The sequence below is a fragment of the Salvelinus fontinalis genome, chromosome 4 (genome assembly GCF_029448725.1).
Source record: "Salvelinus fontinalis isolate EN_2023a chromosome 4, ASM2944872v1, whole genome shotgun sequence".
Lineage (NCBI taxonomy): Eukaryota > Metazoa > Chordata > Actinopteri > Salmoniformes > Salmonidae > Salvelinus > Salvelinus fontinalis.
In genome coordinates this window covers 73,544,659-73,563,834 of record NC_074668.1, presented here as the reverse complement: position 1 = coordinate 73,563,834, position 19,176 = coordinate 73,544,659, and the positions used below count along the sequence as shown (strand labels likewise).

Below are 19,176 nucleotides of genomic sequence, written 5' to 3'. Positions count from 1 at the left end.
ACACTCCCACACACACACTCCCACACACACACACACACACACACACACACACACACACACACACACACACACACACACACACACACACACACACACACACACACACACACACACACACACACAGCTAACACTGATTTTGTGTGTGTCCTGTGTGCACAGACACCATCCCCTGTATGCTGTCTCCGTGGTCTGACTGGAGTGACTGCAGTGTGACGTGTGGGAAGGGCATGCGGACGAGGCAGCGCGTGCTCAAGTCTCCTGTGGAGCTGGGAGAGTGTACAGAGGACCTGGAGCAGGTGGAGAAGTGCATGCTGCCAGAGTGTCGTAAGGAACATTCACACACACGCACACACACACACATTGGAGTGAATTTACTTTCTTCATGTGTGGACACACCAACTGAAACAGTACTGCACATGTGTAATTCATAATGATGCTGATTAGTATCTTCATTGTGCAACTGAGCATCCGTCTGCTTATAATACACTCTCTATCATATCCACATGCACACACACGCCACAAACACACTTTTAACACACTTGGCTTGTTAGTGTGTACACATCTGTTTGACATCTGCGTTAAGGGAGCCCATAGTCTCATCTCCAGCCCAAACTCTCCCAGAGAGTGTTATCATGAGAATACCCTGGTAGGGTATTAGCAGGTTTATATGAGAGGGAACATTGGAACCCAGAAGTGCCCATGTGCTCTCACATTTAAGCCTGACTTAATAGGTCATATATATATTCTAGTCAGGTACGAGACTGGCAGACACATTACCATAGGAAAATACTCTCTTTCTCCTCTCCTTTCTTCTGTTCCCTAAAAAACGAGGGAGCTAATTTAAGGGCTGTATTGTGAAGAATGGGATTAAAAGGCAGAAATAACCAGCTTTAACTTTGGCAGACATGTCATTGTATTGGGTTGAAAAAGCTTGTTAACTGGTCTTCCTTCAGTCTTAGTGAGGGGATAAAGCTGGCTGTATTATTCTGGCCAGCCCTAATCATCCTTGCAGTTCGTAAGAATGTTCTCGTTCTGGACATAAGTCAGAGAATTTGTTTCCAGAGGATTCATATTGTGTTATGTTTAGAACAAGGAACACTAATGCAAAGTCATGACGTGTATCTTCAAGCTTTCTTCCCATATTAACTCTTCACCTTTCTTACTCCACCCTGTCCCCCTCTTCATTATCTTTCATCCCCCCTCTCTTTTGTCCCTGTCTCTCGCTTTCTATCCCCCCCTCTCTCTCTCCTCGCCATCGCTCTCTCTCACTCCTCTCCATCTCTCTCTCTCTCTCTCTCTCTCTCTCTCTCTCTCTCTCTCTCTCTCTCTATCCCTCTCTCTCCCTCTCTCTACAGCGACAGACTGTATGGTGTCAGAGTGGACGGAGTGGTCTGAGTGTAACAAATCCTGTGGTAAAGGTCACATGATCAGGACACGCATGGTAAAGCTGGAGCCTCAGTTCGGAGGGGACTCGTGTCCCGAGACTGTACAGAGGAAGAAGTGTAAGATCAGGAAGTGTAACCGCGGCGGTGGCCAGGGCCAGGTCAACAGCGACGAGAAGAAACGACGCAAGGAGGCGAGGGAGAAGAGGAGGAGCAAACAGGGGGGTCGACAGGGGGAGGAGACCACGTCACCTGCTGAACACCCAGGTTGGTGGGACTCATTATCACCACCTTAACCATTGTCAGCAGCAGTGTTCTAGTCATTATCATTTGCATAATCATCAACGATGTAATCTTCATCACTGTCATCACAAATCATAGCAACCTAAATCATAGGGTGTGGATACATGCACATAATAATGTGATTATTGTGGATAGTCAGATTAATTTAATAGTTTGATTAAAACGTTTACATGCTTTGCATGAAGAATGTCCCTATTAATTCTGTTTACATGGACACATCTGAAATCAGGCTACCTGATGGCACTCTGATAAATGTAGAAAATCTCCAATCAAAATAAAATATTTACCACAGTGAACATGTTATTTGTGGGAAGCATATTTAATTCTGAGTTGGGACATATAAGGTTTGTTTGTGAAAACTACTTATAAGACACGTACATTCAGTTGTTCCGAACACACTTTACTCGCTCTAAAGAGGGAGGCTCTCTCGGCTGGTGCTATCACATTCACAGATCAAATACCCCGCTGGTACGCCGATTAAGGTACTAATAATTTAAAAAAAAACAATTGCTCAGAAAACCAGATGTTTTAATCGGCGTATGCGTACTTCTTTTGACCTACCCCCGATTAAGATAAGCAGAGTAATGTGTTTAGATGACTATTATAAAATCTACCTACTGCCATGATCAGTTTAATATTGCATTATTAGTGTGCATGTAAATGTACTCATAGAAAACTAAATCACAGTCAGTTTTGATAGTCATTATCTTCAATATGATCATTGCTATTCTTTAACAAGGAACAAATTTCCATGAAAATGTATAAAATGTCTTTCTCCATGCCTTCTCTCTTTCTCTTTCTCTCTGGTCAGGCTGTAAGATGAGGCCATGGTCCAGCTGGACGGACTGTACCAAGCTGTGTGGAGGGGGGATTCAGGAGCGGCTCATGACAGCCAAGAGGAGGCTTAAGAGCGCCCAGCTCCCCAGCTGCAAGGACAGGAAGGAGATCCGAGCGTGTAACGTGCACCCCTGCTAGATGGACCAAGTTGGGCGGGACGGGATGGGATGGGTACGGAGTGGGTGGAGGTTGCCCATAAACACTGGTGTGACCTCAGTTGTTTTCCCCTCTGACAGTTCAGGTTAGGTTTGGGGATTGTAAGCTGATCCTACATCTGTGCCTATGGGCAACTTGGTTATGAGACGGAGCGTGAGGTGGCATAGTGTCACTCAATGATCCAATGCACTCTGTTTAGGACTGGCACGGACCTTAATCTCTCTTGGTGTAATCCAGGGCTGAGTCTGAAGATTCTAGATTGGGGAAGGTACACTGGTTCTGTATACACCTCTAGTCAGAGTTTGGAAAGAGTTTAGCAAATTCTGAAATGACCCATCCTTCAAGGTCAAAGGTCATGTGTTATTTTACAAGAAGGAAGGAATTCCCTTGGTCTCTTCTCGAGTCTAAAACAAACAGCCATTTCGAGAGAGAATCTAGGCTTCCCAAAATAATGCCTAGCTTCTGATGAACCTGACTGATTTTCCTCTGTTCGTAAATTAACTAGCTCTGTTACATATAGGATTCTTCTGCAAGATTACTGTAAACTTGTTGTGGTATAATATTCTTGAATAATGATAATGTTGAAAACACCAATTGATTTAATAGGAGATAGTACTGTTAGGCTATATCCTGTAGTATCCTCTTTGGTAGTGTATATTATCCCAGAAGTTAAAGCACAGTTACCCAGCCATTCCAGCATTTTATAATCCTTCAGAAAAAAAAACATGTTTCTAGGATCAAGAAATCTCCTGTATGACTTTTTACTCAGCTGTACTGCTGTTCATGTAGACACACCGCAAGAGAAATCTCTATGATTTTGTGCATTGTTATTATAAGATCTTTTTTTTTTTTTTTTGCTGTGGATTTTTTGATAAGAATATCACCCAAGAGTCTTACCAAAGTCTTGTGTAGATGTTTTTTACCTGTCTTTACTTCTCTTTTTTCTCTGCTCCTCTAACATATTAATATTTTGGAATATATCACCTTTACAATAAAAGTAAATGTTAAAAATTGTGATACGGATGTTTATTTTTCTTTGAATACCATTTATATTGAGGCAAATGTATTATATTACGTTGAGGTCCATATTCATGCCAGGGTTTACATACCATACATAAACCAGTGCACTTCATACTCTTGGCCACTAGATGGAGACTATAAACTGATTAGAAGTGAGTTCCTTTTAATTTTTTAATTTCACCTTTATTTAACCAGGTAGGTTAGTTGAGAACAAGTTCTCATTTACAACTGCGACCTGGCCAAGATAAAGCAAAGCAGTTCGACACATATAACAACACAGGAATAACACATGGAATAAACAAACATAGTCAATAATACAGTAGAAAAAGTCTATATACAGTATGTGCAAATGAGGTAAGATAAGAGAGGTAAGGCAATAAATAGGCCATGCTGGCGAAGTAATTACAATATAACCAATTAAACATTGGAGTGATAGATGTGCAGAAGATGAATGTGCAAGTAGAGATACTGGGGTGCAAAGGAGCAAGATAAATAAATTAATACAGTATGGGGATGAGGTAGTTGGATGGGCTATTTACAAGTGAGCTATGTACAGGTGCAGTGATCTGTGAGCTGCTCTGACAGCTAGTGCTTAAAGCTAGTGAGGGAGGTATGAGTCTCCAGCTTCAGTGATTTTTGCAGTACGTTCCAGTCATTGGCAGCAGAGAACTGGAAGGAAAGGCGGCCAAATGAGGAATTGGCTTGTGTTTGGCGTGTGCTTTCTGGTGGGTGCTGCTATGGTGACCAGTGAGCTGAGATAAGGCTGGGCTTTACCTAGCAAAGACTTGTAGATGACCTGGAGCCAGTGGGTTTGGCGCCGAGTATGAAGCGAGGGCCAGCCAACGAGAGCGTACAGATCGCAATGGTGGGTAGTATATGGGGCTTTGGTGACAAAATGGATGGCACTGTGATAGACTGCATCCAATTTGCTGAGTAGAGTGTTGGAGGCTATTTTGTAGATGACATTGCCGAAGTCGAGGATCGGTAGGATGGTCAGTTTTACGAGAGTATGTGTGACAGGTAGAGTCAGTAAACCAGAAGGTGCCCATCTAAGCCTGTGCTATTTCAATACACTTTGGTCATGCATAATACTGTAACAGCATACTTGACTATCATGACCCATTTTTCTCAACCCATAACCAGAGATATGTGAGTGTCTAGGCAGGGAGCTGCATAAGCAGCACAGTAACATTGCTCTGCAAAAGGGTGACTTCCCGGTGGTGCAGTACATACACACATTGACCAGACGGTGGCAGAAGATACCTAATTAGTGTTGAGCCTTGAGGTGTTGAGGGTTTTATTTTTTTAGGCAACACTGTGATTAGTGCTGAGTGTGTAAAGGTCCACATATTAGGCCACTTCACTCTGTCAGAAATGTATGGAAATCCAACATCAGTCTCATACAGTGAGACATGTGCCTCGTCCCATCAGCGTTTGGCCCTAACAGTCACGAGGGCCATGCTCAGTATCCAAACATTAGGAAACGCTGTAGATAGAAATGTCATGAATAGAGCTGACATGATTCCTTATTATACATGTCAGAGAGGCATGTTTGTTCTACATGCTATATTTCTATGTGCTATCTGAAAGTTGCACAACGTTGTGCCTTGCTAAATGCACCCATGTTGCTCATAGTGTGAGCTTGTCTTCTAAAGATATTCACAGTGACACAATCAGGGACAGTTAGTTGCCAGCTTTGCTCATTAAAGCAACATGCTTTGGTTTCAATTTGTGTCTCCATTAAGTAGTATTTCCCTTAAACCAAGCAGAAGTAAAGAGAGGGGAAATAAGTGAACAGAGATGTCATGCACTGGCAGCCATCTTGAAGAAATTATTTAAATCAGTCTGACTCGACCTTTGACAGCCTGGGGGATATGATGGTGTCCTATGGGTGGTGGAATCCAGAGGGAAAAGGTGAATAATGCTACCCAAACACACTTTACAACAGTGGTGGGCCGTCAGGGCCTGCAAGGCCTTCTCTGCTGGCCTAAACATCATCAGAATATAATTTTTTTTAAAATATATTTTCCCACAAATATGTATTAAATTATTCCCCAGAGTAAGAGTTATACTCTTCATTTCATAGCTTTCCTCTTGGTTGCACTGCTTCCAGCCCCAGGTTGAGATTTTGAGGGCTGGTCTTTATGTTAGATCTTTTATCCAATCATATTCAGCCATCATGTGTTGCCAGGGGTCTAAAATCTGTCCTCAGGCCTTCAGAATCAACAGTGCGGGCGCTTGTAGCTTATAGTGAATGGAAATGAAAATTTAGTGTCAACCAATCAGCTTTAGAGTTGGCTATTGTACGCCTTCTGGCTGGCTCCAGTGTTACACAGGAGCCAGCTAGCAGGCGTAGTGCGTGTACGTCTTTTGATTGGATTACCAATATTGAGAGGCAGGTCCTATGGAGATCTAGGAAACTGAATTTGATAAACGAATTAATTTGCGTACTACTAAGCTGTTTTTTCAACCCACAATGGCGGAAGGAGGAGAAGATGTCGATTTGGTCGAGGATATAATTATAACGCCATTCTCAAGACAAACTTTTCAAGAAAAGTTAGACGTTGTAAGGAGAGGTCGCCCGACGCCACAAAGCCTGTCACAGGCGGGAAAGTGCTTCGTTCGCTCGCCACTTTCAAAGTTTCAACTACGAGCGCTGTCAATGGCTCACAGGCTCCTTGGCTCCGAGAAGCACTGCAAACTGTACTGCTGGGAATGCCTATTATTTGCAAGTGATCGATTTGGTGTTTGGAGCCACACTGGCTTTGCAAACTTGAGTTGTCTAACCAAGGCAGCAACGAGACACCAAAGTACGGCTGGGCACTAACAACCAATGGTGCTTTTGAAAACTTTTGGGGACACCGGAGTGGATCAACAGCTCAAAGAACAAACGCGCAGGGCAACGGAGCTGCACAATGAAAAGGTGAAGGGAAATATTGAAAAGACTCATTGATTGTGTCATGTTTTTGGGTAAACACTGTTTACCCAAAAATGTCAGTTTGCCAATTTCAAGGTGACGCAACGCCTGGTTATGCTGCGTTTCTGTCTAAATGTATAGTTTCTAGAGCCATGGCATCATAATGAGGTGGATTAATTCGGGTGGGACTGTGTAGTACCTCACTGAAGGCCCAGGCCCCAGGCCCACGGCACGCCACTGCTTTACAATGATATACACAATGCTATTGCCATAACAACCACACATTGGGTTCACACTGCAGCTTTGGGAGACTTCCAACATGAATTGTCAAGGTGATATCTGCTGACATACACACTAAATATCCATGGTGATAGTGGCTAAATGGGAGAAGAGAGATGTGATATAAAGAGTTGCATAAGATCGTTGTTGCCATCTTTGTACTCAGATGAGTGATGCTGTTGATGTGTGAGTGTGCGTGCTTGTTTGCATGTGTGTGTGAGTGAGTGAGAATGCAGCACACGGCGACTCGTCTCAAAGCGCTGCCCCCGGACCTCATCAGGCCTCGTTTTTTGCATTCACTGTTGCCACAGCAACCACTCACAGCAGATCATAAGCAGCTCTCCAGGACTCGCCACTGCGGGCCTATTTGAAACGTTGCCCACAGTAAATACGGGCGGTGCTACAGCTTTACACACACAGACTGGGGGCAGTGCAGTGGTCGACTGTGTGGGAGTGTTCCAGAGTGCCCACAAGGCATCCATCAACATGAACTGTCTCTTCTCTGACATAGGGCTGGCTTTCTTGATTCTCTCCGCCTTCTCTCCCTGTTGGCAACAAGGCAGGATAGGTGGGCTCAAAATAGATGTGATGTCTACCTCTCTATCTCAGGCTGCCTTTAGGCTACTGCTGGTGAGATCTCAAGTCAACTGATGAAAAACTTTGAGTCCAATGAGAAGTATTGCTTCAGTATGTTAAGTGCTCTGTGGTATAAACATTGATAAAGCCACTAGTTGGAAAAGCCTCCTTTGTGCTGCAATGGCACTGCATAATGTATGGTGAGACTCTTTACATTCCTCTGCATTCATTTGCATTGAAAATCACTCTGATTGACTTACGGTGTAAAATGACTGTGCATAGTGTGAAATTGGCATGAATAGTTTTACATTTATATTAACAGTAGAGAGACTGAAACAGTCATGTGGAAATGGAGCTGGAAGAAACAAAATAGTAAATCTGCCCTAACATCATGATGCTGTACTGTAATTGATGACTTATGGTGATATATCATCACAGAGTAATCTAAAACATTCATTACGAGACATTTAATATGAAATACATATCTTTCCAGGGGTCCTTTGGTGTTATTTGAAAAGTAATTGTGCGCATTGAGATTCAGGCAATAAAGTGTTTTGGTCCTGCATCTGTTTTCAGTATCTTTCCGAAAACAAATCTAAATAAACCCAACACTTGTTTTTAACACAGCAGGTGGCTGCTCGTACATATGGAGCTTGTACAATTCCTGATATGGAGTCAGTTAGAAAATGCCAAAAGCCCTAGAGCTGAAAGCAATAACTGTTGCTATAGGAGCTGTGATAACACATTGTGATACGGTTTTATTTAACTACCACACAAAGCGGAACCTAGTAGATAAGCAATGGAATTCCAATTTGGCCAATTGCATTATGCAAGTGTTACATGCTTTCAGTGAATATTAATGTGAATACTAATTTATGACCAAACATGGCTATTCTTATTGGGTACTTGTATGAGCTCTGATCAAATATATCAAATGACTGGAAAGCTAATATTACAGGTATTTTACAGTATAGCACCTTATACCCTCTCATTTGGCAAATGTGTATTTTCTTTCATTCTCATGTAATGGGTGTCTGAATTCTCTTTTTAGCTGCAGTGATCAGAATGGCTTGGCTGCAGAAGCAGGGCATGGAAAGGGTTAACCACATACACATCTCAGTCTAGTGTGTCTCAAAGGAGAGATGTGTCTCTGAGATAATTGTCATGTGATCTGCCTCACACTCAAATCAACCCACTCGCTGACAGACCGCTGACATACCGCTGACAGACCGCTGACAGATCGCTGACAGACCGCTGACAGACCGCTGACAGACCGCTGACAGAACGCTGACAGACCGCTGACAGACCGCTGACAGATCGCTGACAGACCGCTGACAGACCGCTGACAGACCGCTGACAGACCGCTGACAGACCGCTGACAGACCGCTGACAGATCGCTGACAGACCGCTGACAGAACGCTGACAGACCGCTAACAGACCGCTGACAGACCGCTGACAGACCGCTGACAGAACGCTGACAGACCGCTGACAGACCGCTGACAGACCGCTGACAGACCGCTGACAGACCGCTGACAGACCGCTGACAGATCGCTGACAGACCGCTGACAGACCGCTGACAGAACGCTGACAGAACGCTGACAGACCGCTGACAGACCGCTGACAGATTGCTGACAGACCGCTGACAGAACGCTGACAGACCGCTGACAGACTGCAAGAGGAAAGAGAAAGAAAGAAAATAAAAAACAATAACTTGATTTTCAATTTTCAAACTGCATTGGGAAATACAGCAGCTCTTTCCTTCCCTGGCCAGGCTCTCCATCCGTCTGGAGAAGGAGTCAGAGGAAATCTAAGATTTCATAAACCAATAAGCCAGGCTAGTAAAAATCAATACGAAGACCAGACCTCCAGAAGCTCTTTTCCACAAATGTATAGACCTCAATTGGGCTCCATGGCAGTGATATAGTCATATATGGAGGGGAGGGGACGGTGGGGAGTACTGACTACGGCTGTTCATATTAATATTGGTGCATATGAAGAGTGATAAGTGGCATGGCAGAACAAGGCTGATATCTATAGACTGGCACAGAGCTACTGAGCTGCAATGCCATAATGTAATGCCAGTGGTGTAAAGTACGTCGTTTATTTGGTATCTGGACTTTACTTTACTATTCATATTTTTGACAACTTTTACTTTTAATCCACTACATTCCTAAAGAAAATAATGTATGTTTTACTCCATACATTTCCCTGACACCCAAAAGTACATTTTGAATGCTTAGCAGGACAGGAAAATGGTCCAATTCATGCACTTATCATGAGAACATCTCTGGTCATTACTACTGCCTCTAATCTGACAGACTCACTAAACACAAATGCTTTACTTTTCAAACTTAAGTATATTTTCACTATTACATTTACTTTGATACTTAGGTATATATAAACCAAATACTTTAAGACTTTTACTCAAGTAGTATCTTACTGGGTGACTTTCACCTTGACTTAGTCATTTTCAAATAAGGTATCTTTACTTTTACTCAAGTATGGCAATTGCGTACTTTTTCCACCACTGTTTAATGCCTATTCAATCTTTGCTTTGAAAAGCGTGGATGACCATTTGCATTCGCCTTTAGACTGGAGAGAAGCACAATGGGCATATCTAAGGGGGGTCAGGCTCAAAGAAAGTAGTGGAATTCGGGACATTTTTATGGAGTAATGAATAGAGACACTGGACATTGTTTTATTTTTCCAGGTGTCATGTAGAGGCTGAGTCATTCAATATCATGGTTGAGTTTAATTTATAAGTTGCTATGTATAGTTTGTTTAGTCTTGTTTACATTTTTATATACATTTTCTATTTTATTTCCTGTCTTTCTTCCCCCATGGCTAAAAGAGAAAGGGAAAACCCCATCCTGGCGATAGCAGAAAATAAATTCCCTGTCATGTTATCTCGCTGTTGCTTGGGAAAGGCATTTCACGGGAATTCACCACGCACTAATCAGAAATTGACTGCCGTTCCACAGCAATGCCAAAGGACTCCAAACAATGTGGCGGTTGCCTTGGTAGCCGCTGGTCATTGTTTAATTAAAGTTAGAGGAATGGATGAGTGCAGAAATAATAAAAGAGTGTTTAATAATGTATTAAATAATGAAGATGATCGTTAGACATAACAAATGTCTGGCGTAACCTAAACCCAAACGATCCCTTTCTCTCCCTCAAGCCTCAATGAAATCTAATGAGTTGTTTCCTCTCCACTCGCTATTTGTTTGTCTCTCACTCTTTCTGTTAGCCATGATATCAACAAAGTGGAGGTCCATGAAGTCCACAAATATAGAATATTCCATATCTTATTGGACAAGAGAAAACCCAACAGGTGGGTGGTCAAGCCTGAGGAAGAATGTATCGGTTAGCCTGAGGGTGTATCCATATGTTGGTGTGTTGGATTCTTCCCCCTGTGGTGTGACACCTCCTGCTCTCACACACACACACGCACACACACGCACACACACACACACACGCGCACACACACACACACACACACACACACACACACACACACACACACACACACACACACACACACACACACACACACACACACACACACATGCATGTTCACACACACACACACACATGCATGTGCACACACGCACACACAAATGCACGATCACACACAAACTAGAAACCCACATGTACAGTCATGGGAAGAGTACACACACTCACACCCATTCCTCCTCTCTCCCACACTAACATTCATCCATCTGCTCTGCTGCATTTTGATAAAGAGTGTTTGCTATGTGGCTCTAGGGTCTCTGCCTTACAGCCTCTCCCCACGGTTCTCACTTATACATACCCTCACACTCTGCTGGCTCACCGCTCTTATCTCAACACCCCAACACTTACAGTGGGGCAAAAAAGTATTTAGTCAGCCACCAATTGTGCAAGTTCTCCCCCTTCAAAAGAGGAGAGAATCCTGTAATTTTCATCATAGGTACACTTCAACTATGACAGACAAAATGAGGAAAAAAATCCAGAAAATCACATTGTAGGATTTTTAATGAATTTATTTGCAAATTATTGTGGAAAATAAGTATTTGGTCACCGACAAACAAGCAAGATTTCTGGCTCTCACAGACCTGTAACTTCTTCTTTAAGAGGCTCCTCTGTCCTCCACTCGTTACCTGTATTAATGGCACCTGTTTGAACTTGTTATCAGTATAAAAGACACCTGTCCACAACCTCAAACAGTCACACTCCAAACTCCACTATGGCCAAGACCAAAGAGCTGTCAAAGGACACCAGAAACAAAATTGTAGACCTCCACCAGGCTTGGAAGACTGAATCTGCAATAGGTAAGCAGCTTGGTTTGAAGAAATCAACTGTGGGAGCAATTATTAGGAAATGGAAGACATACAAGACCACTGATAATCTCCCTCGATCTGGGGCTCCACGCAAGATCTCACCCCGTGGGGTCAAAATGATCACAAGAATGGTGAGCAAAAATCCCAGAACCACACGGGGGGACCTAGTGAATGACCTGCAGAGAGCTGGGACCAAAGTAACAAAGCCTACCATCAGTAACACACTACTCCGCCAGGGACTCAAATCCTGCAGTGCCAGACGTGTCCCCCTGCTTAAGCCAGTACATGTCCAGGCCCGTCTGAAGTTTGCTAGAGAGCATTTGGATGATCCAGAAGAAGATTGGGAGAATGTCATATGGTCAGATGAAACCAAAATATAACTTTTTGGTAAAAACTCAACTCGTCATGTTTGGAGACCAAAGAATGCTGAGTTGCATCCAAAGAACACCATACCTACTGTGAAGCATGGGGGTGGAAACATCATGCTTTGGGGCTGTTTTTCTGCAAAGGGACCAGGACGACTAATCCGTGTAAAGGAAAGAATGAATGGGGCCATGTATCGTGAGATTTTGAGTGAAAACCTCCTTCCATCAGCAAGGGCATTGAAGATGAAACGTGGCTGGGTCTTTCAGCATGACAATGATCCCAAACACACCGCCCGGGCAACGAAGGAGTGGCTTCGTAAGAAGCATTTCAAGGTCCTGGAGTGGCCTAGCCAGTCTCCAGATCTCAACCCCATAGAAAATCTTTGGAGGGAGTTGAAAGTCCATGTTGCCCAGCAACAGCACCAAAACATCACTGCTCTAGAGATCTGCATGGAGGAATGGGCCAAAAAAGCAGCAACAGTGTGTGAAAACCTTGTGAAGACTTACAGAAAATGTTTGACCTCTGTCATTGCCAACAAAGGGTATATAACAAAGTATTGAGATAAACTTCTGTTATTGAGCAAATACTTATTTTCCACCATAATTTGCAAATCAATTCATTAAAAATCCTACAATGTGATTTTCTGGATTTTTTTTCTCATTTTGTCTATCATAGTTGAAGTGTACCTATGATGAAAATTACAGGCCTCTCTCATCTTTTTAAGTGGGAGAACTTGCACAATGGGTGGCTGACTAAATACTTTTTTGCCCCACTGTATAACTCAAACACCTAGGAGGGTGTCTATGCCCAGTCAGGAATCACACAAGCTAGTCTGAGGGGATCTGGACTCACACCCACAGAAAATCACAACTATTCAGACTGGAAGCCTAAGATAAGAGTGTAATGGTTTGGCCTGCATATATACAGTATATATATATATATATAGATATAGATATAGAGATAGATAGATGTACAGTACCAGTCAAAAGTTTGGACACCTACTCATTCCAGGGTTTTTCTTTATTTTTACCATTTTCTACATTGTATAATAATAGTGAAGACATCACAACTAGGAAATAACACATATGGAATCATGTAGTAACCAAAAAATTGTTAAAAATGTTTTGAGAATATTCAAAGTCGCCACCCTTTACCTTGATGACAGCTATGCACACTCTTGGCATTCTGCCAACCAGATTCATGAGGAATGCTGTTCCAACAGTCTGAAGGAGCTCCCACATATGTTGAGCACTTGTTGGCTGCTTTTCCTTCCCTCTGCGGTCCAACTCATCCCAAACTATCTCAATTGGGTTGAGGTCGGGGGATTGTGAAGGCCAGGGGCCTCATTTATAAACATTGTGTATGCACAAAAGAAGGCGTAGGCCAATTTCTAAGCATTTATAAAAAATAAAAAACTTGACGGGAGAATGTGCGGTCCTTCACAGATACTTTGACCTATATATATGCACATAAACTGGAGAAATTAAAAACTGCGACTCCGATGGCAGAAGGATGAAACTCGGGAAACGCTGTAAAATTGATGCCATTGTGGAAAATAAATCGAAATATTACCTCTCACGTTCTATATATGAAGAGTTCCCTGCAGTGCATACAAAAAAACACAAAAACATGATTTAGGATAAAAAATACAAAACGTAGATATCTGCTTTTGCAAAAGAGCCCCTCAAATATGTTGTAATGCCCTGGGTGTAGTGGAGGAAGGAGTCAGACGCAGGAGACAGAGAGTTCAGAGTAGCGTAACTTTAATCACCACAGAGGTGAACACGACGCCACCAAAACCAAATGCCCCAACACACAAGGGGAACTAAATAGAACCGCAAATATAACGTACACGAACCGTGACATACAAGCATGTACAAACAGTACACAAAACAATCCTGCACACCCAGCAGGCGGGCCTGGGTAATAAAGCCCCACTAATCAACCTAACTACAAACAGGTGTAACCAATAAACAAACAAGGAGGGGGAGGAAAAAATCAGTGGCAGCTAGTAGGCCGGTGACGACGACCGCCGAGCGCCACCCGAACAGGAAGGGGAGCCACCTTCGGTAGGAGTCGTGACATATGTTGTACAGTTTAATCGGGAATCATATTTAATTGGATCTGTAGTTATTAACTTCTTGACACTAGGGGTCAGATGATTTTTTTAAAAATAACGTTCCCAAGGTAAACGGACTATTTCTCAGGTCCAGATCGTAGAATATGCATATAATTTACAGATTTGGATAGAAAACACTCCAAAGTTTCCAAAACTGTTAAAATATTGTTTGTGAGTATAACAAAACAGATTTTGCAGACGAAAACCTGAGGAAATCTAATCCGGAAGTGATTTTTCTTTTTTTAAATCTGTGTTTCATTTCCCGTCTTTCTTCCATTTAAAGGGGTATCAACCAGATTCCTTTTCCAATGGTTTCCTCAGGCTGTGACCAGGCTTTAGACATAGTTTCAGGCTTTTATTTTAAAAAATGTGCGAGATTTTTAAAAACTAGTCAGGTGTCCTTTGATTAGTTCCTGCGCGCGAGAGGGGTAGCTCTTTCTTTTATTGAATAGGTTACGGTCCGGTTGAAATATTATCGATTATGTATGTTAAAAACAACCTGAGGATTGATTATAATTATAATTGACGGAACGAGGAACGAGGCTGTAGTTTTCTGAACATAACGTGCAACCCAAATGGCGTTTTTTTGTTATAAAAGTAATATTTATCGAACAAAAAGAACATGTATTGTGTAACTGGGAGTCTCGTGAGTGCAAACATTCGAAGATTATCAAAGGTAAGCGATTAATTTTATTGCTTTTCTGACTTTCGTGACCATTCTAATTTGGGGCTAGCTGTTCTAGCATTGATTGATACACTCACAAAAGCTTGGATTGCTTTCGCTGTAAAGCATATTTTCAAAATCTGACACGATAGGTGGATTAACAACAAGCTAAGCTGTGTTTTGGTATATTTCACTTGTGATTGCATGATTATAAATATTTTTTGTAATATTTTTGAATCTGATACTTTTGGGAATTTTCTTCTGCCTTTCAGGACCGGAACGAGGCTGTGGTTTTCTGAACATAACGCGCAACCCAAATGGCGTTTTTTTGTTATAAAAGTAATATTTATCGAGCAAAAAGAACATTCATTGTGTAACTGGGAGTCTCGTGAGTGCAAACATCTGAAGATTATCAAAGGTAAGCGATAAATTTTATTGCTTTTCTGACTTTCGTGACCATGCAAATTTGGGGCTAGCTGTTCTAGCATTGATTGATACACTCACAAAAGCTTGGATTGCTTTCGCTGTAAAGCATATTTTCAAAATCTGACACGATAGGTGGATTAACAACAAGCTAAGCTGTGTTTTGGTATATTTCACTTGTGATTGCATGATTATAAATGTTTTTAGTAATATTTGGCGCCCTGCAATTCAGCGGTTCTTTAGGAAAATGATCCCGCTAAAGGGATCCGTAGCGCAGAGAGGTTAAACAATACTTGCATGTTATGAATTGTATTCTCATAAATAATAAGGTAAACAGTAGGACAAATTACGTTGAAACTGATGCCATTTTCGATGCCTCAGTCAGGCAGATACGAGTGCACAGTTTCATATATTGTTATCACATGTTCGTTGCACAGAAATGTCAATGTGATAATGGCCCTGTCATTGTCAGTTACAATTATCAGTTACAGGGTAATCAGGGTAATTGACAATCAAATGGGTGGGTATTTAAAGGCATGCCATTACAATGTGTAATGATACACAATGGCTGCTTTGGCACTGTTGGAAGATTTGGCGAATGGAATAATTTGAAGAGAGTGAATTTTCAGAGACCTGCAAGATTTACTGGCCAATGATGATGAGTGGCTTCTGAGCTGGTTTCGATTACCAAGAGCTGTTCTCTTGGATCTCTGTGCTGTAGTGGGCTCAGCTTTACAGAGCACCCGCAGAAGCCAAGCCGTGCCTGTCCCACTTCAACTCATTGGCAACCTCTAATAGCACCGATGGTGTCTCTTTGCATTTGCAGGACTGCATCTGTGAGGACACGGCTGCTGGAGGGTTGTGGAGACGACGGGGCTGGGCGCACTCAACTCCTGCTCAGCTGCAGCACCACCGACCCCGCTGGAACACGCAGCAACTAAAAAAACAAAAGAAAATGTCACAATTGTTTGTGTAAATAAATATTTAAATACAACTTGAATGCATTTGGTTTACTCTTTTCAAACGAGGGAATACTAATTACATACCTGAATCATCCGGTGCGTCTTGCATATCCATGTCCCCTCCACCTCCGTCACTATTCCACTCAGGAGCGATTCCCCTATAATACCGGAAAGTCACTCATCAAGGGGTTGAGCTCTGGTGTCCCCTTTCCCCCGCCCCTGGCAGAAACCCTTTGTCTGTGTGTGACCATGTGCCTTTTGGCCTCCACTTTTATGTCGGAAAGGGTCCGACCTTCTGAGTCAGCAGCATTCACAGCGTCCGCCACATGCTGCCACTCCAACGCCTTTTTGGCATTTGTAATGCCCACACTGTGTCCACTGAACGATATATTTTTTCTTGCTTCAACCTCCACTACAAGAACTTTCATTTCACTCTGGGTGAAATTTCTTTTTTTAGCCTTTCTGTCGTGATTTGCCGTCATTGTTGTCATGCAGTCCGTATGGATTAATATTAATTAGGGGTGTTTCACTGACTATTTATAGGCAACTATGGGCGTTAAGAGGGTGGGGCAAGACACTCGCTCACGTGTGCCAAATTTCGAGTTGATTGTGATTTATAAAGGGAAAATGGCGTGGGACGTGCGTGCGCACTGTGTTATAAAATCAGAATATTTTTGTGCCTAAGCACTTTCTGTGTTTCGTCCGTAAGCCACCGTTTGACATGATTCCTCCTCACAGTTTTATAAATGAGGCCCCTGGCCATCTGATGAAGCACTCCATACATATCTCCTTCAAATATCCCTTACACAGCCTGGAGGTGTGTTTTGTGTCATTGTCCTGTTGAAAAACAAATGATAATCCCACTATGCGCAAACCAGATGGGATGGCGTATCGCTGCAGAATGCTGTGATAGCCATGCTGGTTAAGTGTGCCTTGAATTCTAAATAAATCACAGACAGTGTCACCAGCAAAGCACCCCCACAACATCACACCTCCTCCTCCATGCTTCACGGTGGGAACCACACGTGCAGAGATCATCTGTTCACCTACTCTGTGTCTCACAAAGACACAGCGGTTGGAACCAAAAATCTCACATTTGGACTCATCAGATCAAAGGACAGATTTACACTGGTCTAATGTCCATTGCTCGTCTTTCTTGGCCCAAGCAAGTCTCTTCCTTTAGTGTCCTTTAGTAGTGGTTTCTATGCAGCAATGAAGAACTGATTCACGCAGTCTCCTCTGAACAGTTAATGTTGAGAAGTGTCTGTTACTTCAATTCTGTGAAGCATTTATTATTTTATTTCTGAGGCTGGTAACTAATGAACCTATCCTCTGCAGCGGAGGTAACCCTGGTTCTTCATTTCCTGTGGCGGTGCTTGATATTTTATGTGACTGCACTTGAAGAAACTTTCAAAGTTCTTGAAATTTTCCGGATTGACTGACCTGATTGTTGTTTTTCTTTGCTTATTTGAGCTGTTGCAATAATATGGACTTCATCTTTTACCAAATAGGGCTATCTTCTGCATACCACCCCTATCTTGTCACAACACAACTGATTGGCTCAAACGCATTAAGGGAAAAAAAGCTGTCATCAAGGCAAAGGGTGGCTACTTTGAAGAATCTCAAATATAAAATATATTTTGATTTGTTTTACACTTTTTGGGTGTACTACATGATACCATATGTGTTATTTCATAGTTTTGATGTCTTCACTATTATTTTACAATGTACAAAATAAAGAAAAACCCTGGAATAAGTAGTTGTGTCCAAACATTTGACTGGTACTGTATATACTCTTGTACTGTACATCATATACTCTCTCTCTCTCTCTCTCTCTCTCTCTCTCTCTCTCTCTCTCTCTCTCTCCTCTCTCTCTCTCTCTCTCTCTCTCTCTCTCTCTCTCTCTCTCTCTCCTCTCTCTCTCTCTCTCTCTCTCTCTCTCTCTCTCTCTCTCTCTCTCTCTCTCTCTCTCTCTCTCTCTCTCTCTCTCTCTCTCTCTCTCTCTCTCTCTCTCTCTCTCTCTCTCTCTCTCTCTCTCTCTCTCTCTCTCTCTCTCTGATGAATGTAAATGGAATGCATAATTTAAAAAGTAATGATTGAACACTTGACCTTTCCTTGATGTATTAAACGTGGAGTATAACCCTTTCATACTTATTCGGAATGTGGTATATTTGATTGAACGCACCCCACATATCTCTAAATCATATTATGACCACTGCGCTATGTGTTAAGACAAATTACTCACTCAATTCAACTTGCCAACAAATCTACAATCACATAATCTGGACTGAAATAGGAAAGACATATGATCCATACTATACTTTCTCAGCCAATACAAAACAGTTCTCATCATGTGCCAATGTGTGTTAGCATCTTTATTTCCATCTAACTTTCATTTAACCAGGACTTTAAGGTCTTGACTGTTTCACAGCTGGTTAGAATGGTCTGGTGTTGAAGTGATTTATACATACAATTGGAGAGCTTTGAGATTCTGATATAAAATTTTAGCGGCAGGTTTTTTCCTTGACAACATAACCTGTGTTATACTGTGTCATATCCATGTTATTAAGCACTCTGGATAAGAACATCTGCTAAATGACTAAACTGTTATGTAAATATAATAATCTAGCACTCATCTGCAGTACTTTTCTAAGAAGAACCTGTATATTAATACAACTTCACATTTACTCATTATTCATAACAAGTGTAAAAGGAGTCCTGTCCAGAATAATTACATTTCAATGATTGGATCTAGCTACTCTATAACAAAAATGGAATCTTATGCAATATTGTGATTGCATTTGCAAATTGAGTCCAACCCAATCATGGTCTTTCTTTGATGGAGACTGAACA

General features: G+C 42.1%; 1 protein-coding gene across 3 annotated transcripts in view; it reads left to right on the top strand.

Moving 5' to 3' along the window:
- Positions 1–3,695, top strand: part of LOC129854358 (spondin-1-like) — a 142,926-nt gene extending 139,231 nt beyond the window's left edge. For all 3 annotated transcript variants that reach the window (XM_055921307.1, XM_055921310.1, XM_055921309.1), the window contains exons 14-16: positions 160–324; positions 1,356–1,649; positions 2,497–3,695. In XM_055921307.1, the coding sequence (XP_055777282.1) occupies positions 160–324; positions 1,356–1,649; positions 2,497–2,660 (623 nt within the window). In that variant the 3' untranslated portion in view covers positions 2,661–3,695. The remainder of the gene's footprint in view (positions 1–159; positions 325–1,355; positions 1,650–2,496) is intronic.
- The last annotated feature ends 15,481 nt before the right edge of the window (positions 3,696–19,176 follow it).